Source organism: Brachyhypopomus gauderio, chromosome 13, assembly GCF_052324685.1.
Source record: "Brachyhypopomus gauderio isolate BG-103 chromosome 13, BGAUD_0.2, whole genome shotgun sequence".
NCBI lineage: Eukaryota > Metazoa > Chordata > Actinopteri > Gymnotiformes > Hypopomidae > Brachyhypopomus > Brachyhypopomus gauderio.
The window spans coordinates 21,069,001-21,077,888 of NC_135223.1; the positions used below are offsets into that span (position 1 = coordinate 21,069,001).

The 8,888-nt window shown below is 43.4% G+C and overlaps 2 protein-coding genes across 2 annotated transcripts; one reads left to right on the forward strand and one right to left on the reverse strand.

The window, feature by feature from the left end:
• Window positions 1–792: 792 nt before the first annotated feature.
• On the reverse strand, window positions 793–4,467 carry rrp15 (ribosomal RNA processing 15 homolog). The gene is made up of 5 exons (XM_076971678.1): window positions 4,321–4,467; window positions 3,506–3,783; window positions 2,779–2,876; window positions 1,671–1,860; window positions 793–1,375 (listed from the first exon to the last, which is right to left on the reverse strand). Exons 1-5 carry the CDS (start codon window positions 4,367–4,369, stop codon window positions 1,217–1,219), a joined length of 774 nt encoding a protein of 257 aa, XP_076827793.1. The 5' UTR covers window positions 4,370–4,467; the 3' UTR covers window positions 793–1,216.
• A 1,054-nt stretch (window positions 4,468–5,521) lies between these two features.
• On the forward strand, window positions 5,522–8,687 carry LOC143474342 (uncharacterized). Its single transcript, XM_076971793.1, has 2 exons — window positions 5,522–5,660; window positions 6,421–8,687. The coding sequence occupies exons 1-2, from the start codon at window positions 5,642–5,644 to the stop codon at window positions 7,899–7,901; spliced, it is 1,500 nt and encodes a 499-aa protein (XP_076827908.1). The 5' UTR covers window positions 5,522–5,641; the 3' UTR covers window positions 7,902–8,687.
• Window positions 8,688–8,888: the final 201 nt, after the last annotated feature.

An 8,888-nucleotide genomic window follows, 5' to 3' on the forward strand; every position in this document is an offset into this window, starting at 1 on the left:
ATAGTCCCTTATAGTAGAGAGATGCTTCAAATAAATAAATGTGGATGGTGGACATAGTATAGAATGAAATTCATGTGTGAATTATGTTTAATATATTTAAATTACAAACATGGATATTTTCAACACAAAAGGTAAAACATACTGCATGCCTGACTTTAATGTCTGGTCATCTAAAACGAGAGAAAGGTACACTACTGAGTCAAATAAATCTAAATAGCACACGGAGAACCTCCTCAATCACAGTTCTCTGTACATTAGATATCACAGATATGCACCCTGCCCTGGTCTTTAAAGCAGGGGTATTCAAATCTGGACTTCAAATGCTATGCTGGTGTTTGTAACCAAAGGTAGTTAACAGAACAGGAAATGTGACATCAGGTATTTGATCAGCACATCTAACTAATCATAAACAGAAAGTGGAAAGGCAGCAGTAGTCAAACCTCGAGGGCTGTGATTCTGTGGATCTCATGAAAAGGTCACGCAAACGCTCTACTGAACGGGTGTTATATGTAACATCTAAACAGCATATACTAAAGAGGTCAGAATTGTATTTTATTTTTTTACAAAAGACCACATGAGAAGAAAAATCATGCAATTAAAGATACACCTGGTTTATCTCTGGAGTGTAGCACTGATGTCTGACTATGTGAATGACACTGGTACTACTGGGCAGAGCTGCAGGTGAGATGAACCCAATAAAGAAGCCTGAGTTGTTTACACCTCAACACGGTCCTATGGATACCATAGTTATCCCTGAGCACTGATAGAACAGATACGACACTGACCAACACCAACAGTCTATGTAATGGATTTAATCATATTGGAACGAGGGTGTAATAAAATATAATGAAAAAATGTACTATAAATGTACTATTAAACAGCGCTTAACACACCGATGGGCATCAGTGTTATACACTGTACTGGGAAAAGCTGATAACTGGTGAAACCGGTCAGAGTCACAGTGTCCAGGGAGAGCTCAACACAATCCAGCCCAGTGCAGTCTGAGCTATGTGGGTCCGACCCAGTGCCCTCTGACCTTTGCACTCTTGCTTGACAGCAGGGTCACCAGGCCTTGCATACAACGCGCTCATGCAGAGTGCTGCATGGGCATGTAGTGTGGCAGTGTAGTCCACACACACACACACACACACACACACACACACACACACACACACACACACACACACACACACACACACACACACACACGGCGAGCTCAGTCCGAGTCGCTGCTCATGTCTCCTGCGGGCTCCGGAGGCCCCTCCCCTTCTGGGTCGGCGTCACTCTCCTTGTCCCAGTCCTTCATGGACGCTCCCATCATGAAATCGTCCCTCAGGACGCTCCACGCCGGCTTCTCCTCTTTCGGCTCTCTGGCCTGTCGAGTACAAGCAGAAGTGAGGGACTGAGAGCACGTCTCCGAGAGCTCAGGGAGACACGCTCTGGTGCCTGTACACCCTTGGAACTGAAGCACACCAAAGGTGGGCTTGTCCTAAACCAGCATCACCATCATATTCACTGTATCTCCAACATTTCTCAGCCTGTTCTATTCAGAAAATATATGATCTGTGACATGATTCATAGAATCTCTCATAGAAGAAATGTAGTCATATAATATCCTTTGAAAAACAAAAATGCATCATTAATATCATTCGATACAATTTCACACTGACCATCAATTGTTTAGTCTTATCAGCACGTGTGCGGCCTGCTGAAGTCCCACGCAGTACATCAATGAAGTCCTTCTTTGATACGGAGGACAGGAGCTTTGCTTTCTTCCTCTCAGAGCCTCCAACCTCCTTCATCTTCTCATTCATGCTCTTCTGGTGTGTCCGCACTGCATTAAACAGCTGCACTACGCCTCTGAGAGCATCGTGGAAGAAAGAAACCAAGAACATGAAAATTAATGAAAAAAATACCCAGTTATTCCAATATAACATCTTTGGAGACGTTTTTAGAGGGCGCATGAGAACCTGGTCTGCATGGCGCCTACAGGCTTAGCCCACCAGTTTGTGACTGTCCTCATAAATCCCAACACAAATACTTGGAAGCATAGAGAAAAAAAAAACACTTTCAAAAATGAAATAATATCGGAGACATCAACAAGAACACTACGCATCAGCCACTGTTATCACCAGACAAACTGTTGATGGTGGTGGTGTGGGCAGGTGTGTCTAGTCAATACAGAACTGTGCAACATTTTATGACAAGCCCAAACTACTTGAATAACATAATTAATCCAGTCATTGTGCCTCTCAATGAGCAACACAGGCTTAATTTCATCTTCATGGATGACCAAGCTCCAGCTCATAGAGGTCGCATCATTAGGGAATGACTGTTGGAGGCTGGGGTACCTAAAATGGAGTAACCTGCACTTTCATCAGATTTGAATACCATAGAAACCCTTTGGGATTTTGGGCACATGACAAGTTACTGACATTTGTTTTGTTGTAGAATACCCACCACATTTGTTTCAATAAATTGTTTGAGATGAGAAAATCACCATTGCATGTCCTACTTTCATATAACAACACTGCAGCGTGATCTTTTTACGTTTTCCATACATTTCCCTAAAGCCAAATATCCCTAACCTTTTGTTAATAGTGTGTATATATACACATTCACAAACTAGTTTAAATAACTAGCCAGCCACTCTCTTGCTGGATTTATTTTAGAACTAATTGGCTACTAATCCTGTACCCAATTACAGAAGCGAATCCCTATACAAAATATAGTTATATACTTTAGATATGTAGACGTCAGTGAGTTGGTGTCACCTACCGGGTAGCAGTTCTCTGCAGAGTTCTCTCCTTCTCTTTATCTTGTACTACATCCGGCTTTACACGACACATCAACTCCCATGCCCGCTTTTTATCTGCCTGTTGATAAACACAGATACTTGTGACTGATGCAGGTGGCCATTCTGACCAACATTTAACACCCTGCTATTTGTTCTGATTTGAGCTGAAATCATACCAAAGGAACATGAGAGCTTCTTGGGGAAATCTACTCAGTAAAGTGGGGTTGGGCATTATGACAGGTAATTATGACAGTTGTTTTAAAAGAGTTCTACATCAGTTGGATAGCAAACGATGAGACAATGGAGAACAGCTGAAGTTTACACTACTGTCTCAAGCCCAACAGCTGAAGTTTACACTACTGTCTCAAGCCCAACAGCTGAAGTTTACACTACTGTCTCAAGCCCAACAGCTGAAGTTTACACTACTGTCTCAGGCCCAACAGCTGAAGTTTACACTACTGTCTTAGGCCCAACAGCTGAAGTTTACACTACTGTCTTAGGCCCAACAGCTGAAGTTTACACTACTGTCTTAGGCCCAACAGCTGAAGTTTACACTACTGTCTCAAGCCCAACAGCTGAAGTTTACACTACTGTCTCAAGCCCAACAGCTGAAGTTTACACTACTGTCTTAGGCCCAACAGCTGAAGTCTACACGAAGTCTAACTGCCTTTTCTGTGGTGAACTGATTGTCTGGTTTTTCATCTCTACCTGTTTCTTTCTCTCAAGCTTCTCTTTCTTCTCTTTCGCACTGAGCTTTTCAAACCGTTTGTTCTTCAGCAGGATACAGGGCTTATTATCCGGCGTTTTCTTCCCCAAGATTTTCGCCATGGCTTCCGCCCACCCAGCATTGGGGTTTGCCTCCTCCACGTCTCCATTCTGCTCTTCCTCGTCCTCTGCCTCATCCCCATCATTCTCACTGCGATCCTCCTCTGGTCCTCCACTCAGGTCATCATCTGATCCCTCTTCTTCATTCACACCGATGTCTTCTTCAGAGGGCAAACCAAACATTTGCATGAATACAAGTATTTACACGCTACATGCACAGGCAGTCTAACATGTTTATTTAATGATTCAGTTAACTAGACAGACAACAATAGGTGTTATAAGACCTACTGTCAACATGATAGCTTGTTAATCAACTATCTGTTTCTATCTACGCCATCATCCAGCTAGGTTTAGTAGCTAGCTAGTCAAGAGACATAGAAGATGCCATCAAATCTCTAAACCTGGCCACCTTGAATAAGTATCCAAGCACAGGTAGGAATTTCAGTCCTAGATTAATTTAATTCAGTTTAGAGTCACAAACGAAAACTGGATATCTAGCAAACCGCCGCTAGTTAATAAGCCAGTTAGCTAACAAACTATTCTGGTATTTGACTGCACTTGCCTTGCAGATGTTAGTAAAACGATAAAGACGGCTTCTGCTGAAAGGTTTCAGAGTACATAACAGTAAAATTGCACAGTGACTACAAACTAAGTACACAAACCCAGACTGACTATACAAAAAAGTAGCAAAGTATTACCTTTTTCAATTTCAACAACAACATGTGGCTTTTTCACTAAGGATGCCATGTTTCAGGATCCTTATGTGTAACTAGATAAAAAGTCCCGAGAAACGTTGTTCGCACATATAGTTCCGGGTGGTATGTGCCTGTTTGGTGCTCGGAAATACTCGGAGTTTGAATGTATCAGTGAACAGTGCAGAGTCTAATGGTCTGTTTTTAGTGTTGTATTTGAATATTTAAAAAACATGATTTGGTTAATTTCAAAGTTTATGTATTTAAGGTTGTATTATCCGGTCAGCAAAATGATTTGAATATGTTTTATATAAATTCATACTGTAGCCTTTAAAGGTCCTGTATTAGTTTAGTAGTAGTCTGGTGCAAGGGTATCTTGAATTCTGACCTATCTATGATACTATAGGATGCATTTAGCATTTTCCCTGAAACCTTGTGAACTTTACAATGTAGGCTACTTGTGTACATTACAAGTTTTTATGTACGTTTGCATGTATGTATGGTCACTGTGACCTACTGAGTACACATCCCAGGAACAACATCAAAGATCTCTGTCCAGAAGAGCCCGTCCTAGGAACAGCTCCTGAACTCTGAACACAAGATCAATAGAGGCTGGATCTACCACACCAGATAGGACCCCAGATGCAGACTGTACAAAGATGCCCCTGAGACAATGCAGCACATGACAGCAGGGTGCAATATGCTATCAGGGAGAGAATACATGGATTGCCGGACCAAGTGGCTGACATAATATACAGAAACGTTTGTGCAGGGCATGGGGTGGAGGTCAACGTGGGACACTCCCCCAAAGGTGGTGGAGGAAAACCAAGCTAAGATCACGTGGGACTTCCAGACACAAACTGATAAAATGGTAATGGCTAACCAGCTGGACATCATGGTGATGGACAAACAGCAGAAATGGGCTGTAGTGATAGATGTGGCAATGCCATGTGATAGCAACATCAGGCACAAAAATCACCAATTTTATTTTTATTTGTTCAAATTTTCAGAAATAATAAAGTTGTGTGCCAATGTCAATGAGTGTGTGTGTGTGTGTGTGTGTGTGTGTGTGTTCATGCATTTTGTAACATGTAGCCCTACAAAAAGAGCCACAATGTAGATCCCTGAAGATCCTAGTTGTGTTTAAAGTGCAAACACTAGGTGAGAGTAGACAAACAGGTCAGGTGTGTGTACATTCCCGCTCACCTGTCAGGTAGAGCACACTCACGCGTGTAGGCTGCTGCATCAGCTAGAGTCTCTGAGGGGCACGACGCTTAACACTTAAGTGGAAGGACGTACTGGAAGACACTGCACTTCCCAAATCATCATGGCACCACCGCAACCGCGTAAGTCACAATAACCTGCTTTGTATTTTCCAGGACTATAAAAAGGGCATCTAGAATAACATCTCAAGTGTTTTAAAGAGAATTCCTGTTGTTATGTGTGTGACTATGGTTGAATCTTCAAGTGTCTGAATTATTTCCAGGAGGGGATCACTTTATCAGCATATTGAAAAGGTTGCCCCGGGAGACTCTGGTCTAACAACTTGTTCCATAAAATCCAGTTTCAGCCCTGGCTTACTGTTTATTGTGTTTTGCTCTATGCCTTCACCTTGGTGAAGTTTGCTATATTTAATACATGGTCTGAGATTCACAGCTATTTACATGCTGAATTGGGCCTCATATTGCCAATCAATATTTAATTGAAATGTTAATTGGAAAATTTTGCTTTTTAAAAGAAAAGAGACTTTACGCTGAAACCACGTGTCAAGTAACCTTTTAACTGCCTGCATGTGTGCACTGACGCCACATATGGTGCACGGTGACAGGTTAAACAGGATGAGTGCTTCCTGCCAAGTGTGTTGAAAACTAAAACTACAAACCTCAAATTACACCTGCACCTGGATGTTTACACAAATCATTATTGTTTCATTTGTTTCATTTAATGAAGGGGGAAAAATAAAGAAAAGATAGAGAGAAAGAGAGATAACAGTCACACTAAATTGTACTTTAAACATAATTACATTACTGTCAGGACTCCTTTTTATTAGTAGTATTATTTGTATTTTCATGGTAAGACAAGCACATATTGTTCTCTGCTTTTCAGATACCAGGAGCCCAGTGAGGGAAGGAGTCCTTGGCTTCATTTTGGGAGCAGTGGGGGGGTGTGCACTGGGAGTTACGCACTCACCAGTCAACCAGGCCATGGCTGAGATCATTGAAGGGTCCCTACTGAAGCCGATCACAGCTGGCGTGAGGACCGTGGGCCCTCTGGGTCTGGGGACTCTCCTGGGCGCGACGGCAGTAACTGCAGCAATGACAGCAGCTGTAGCAGGTGTGATTGGAGCCGCCCTGGTCGCGTTGCTGCTCGTTAGGTTAAAGAGCTCTGGGGTGGAGGGTGTGGGCGGGTGTGTGTGGTTCACTGCTGGACTGGTGGCGGCGCTGAGCACCACGGCCTGCGGAGCGGCAGTCGGGTTCGCCGTGGAGCACCTCACCCACGGGTGGGGAGTGGCGGCGCTGCTCTGGGCTCTGGTGGTGTTCACAGCACTGAAGATGCTGGTTCACGTGGCCGTGCGGCTGACCTGCAGGGAGAGGGACCGCGGTAATGTCCTGCAGCTCGGCGCCAGGGCCGACGGGCGTGGGCGGAGCTCACTGGAGGCCATGGAGGCAGAGAAGAGAGAGAGGGTGACTGTGGAGATCGAACACACTATCGCTACTTTGGAGTCCAGCAATGGGATAGAAAGGCCCAAGCACAGAACCGCCTGGGAAACCCGATGGCAGGAGAGGGAGGAAATGGAGACGTTGAAGAGGGAGATGGTCGAGCAGAAGGTGATCCAGCAGCGTCTAACCAAGGTTATGGCCAAATATGTGGAATTTCTGGCTTTTTCTGGAGCTCCAATGACAGTGACTGCAGTTGTGACCGCCAGCTTCGGGATCTTTGGATATGGAGACTACCGATTTGTTTTTGTGGTCTTGTTAGCTCTGGTGCTCTGTATGGCTTTCGTGCTCATGAGATCGATGCATTTGAACTTCTGGATGTTCACCGGCTGCATGGCGATGTTTGCCACGTTTGCCATTGCCGTGTTGACCGTGCACGCGGGACAAGAGGCCGCAGGAATGGCTGTAAAGATGCAACAGATGGGACAGAAGCTGAATAATGAGGTCATAACGGCCCAGATGGACCACAGATCATCACTAGAGGCCATAGCTGCAAGCTTCTTCGTGTCAAAAGTGTGTCAAGTTGGCTTAGGGGCAACCGTTGGAGGTCCGCTAAATCCAAAGGTTTTAGTCAAAGTCATAGTGGGAGGATGTGTGGCAACAGTAGCTATTATTTCAATAGTTGAGGGGTCATCAGTGGTTCTTGGGGTTGGTGGGTTGACAGGGGCATTACTGGGGGCTGTAGGTGCTTCTGGTGTGTCTCTGGGGGCAGCTGCAGCTGTAGCCGTTCAGTGGTCCTCATGGGTGGGAACAATGAGCACAACAGCTGGAATGTTCCTCGGTGCTTTAGCCGTAGGGAAGTGGAACATTGTCAACACAGCGATCTATGTTCTTGTTGCCTACATTTTTGCAATGATAAATCCTTATTGAGGAATTATGTATGTTAAGGAATGATGCCTTTGGGAAATAAACTGTTCCTGGGATACGGCTTAACCCAGAACTGCTGTAGGGTAGTGCATAATGTACCAAGATTTCATTTAGTTAATTTTTACTCATGTTTTTTTTTTCTCCTGACTTATGCATTTTCTACAGGTGTCAAATTGTCCAGTCCAAACAGTGAAGGCATGACTTTCCATGATCTTTGTTTAAGCTGATACTTTATGCCTATTGAACTATGATATTTGTGTTATTCCAAGACAATAAGTATTACAGTGTTTGCATGTTTAATGTGCAGTTTTTTCCTATGTGTTGTCTGAATCTCATTTTTTGGCACCAAGCATTCTGGTAATATAATGGAGAACACATTTCCTATGAGATTGGTGAAGTCAGTCACTGAATCTTCTGAAGTACTCATGCCATATTACATGACATGATATTCTTGGGAAACTAAACTGACTATTCTTGTCTATAAACAGATTAACCCATGACTGCCCAGCCTTGTGATGGGGTTAACAGTAGAACTCAGCCGGCTGTGTTCTCTTGAATCCCTGGTTAATTTGATTACTGCAAAAGTTTCATTAACGGCCATGGTTCCTGTTCCATGATTGGATGTTTCTGATTGGCCACACCCATGTCCTGGTGTCATATTGGTCCGAACTCTTGTGTAAAGCTTTTTTATACCATGTCTTTATTGACACTGATGAAAGTAATGGAAATGTTTGCCATGTTTTCTTATTCGCACTTTGCACATAACCATCTTGCTCAGTCAATAAAGAGTCTTCGATCAATAATAAATCTTTAGCCTCTCCATTTCAAAACATTTTATGTAGTTCTTGTGGGCTCTTTGGCATTTTATTCATCTCTGAAGAATATGTGTTCACCAACTTTGATGATCAATTTCAATTAACCTATTATTGCATTTATTTAGCCATTTACTTGCAATGATATTGTTGACGTCACTGTGATGGGAACTGTATT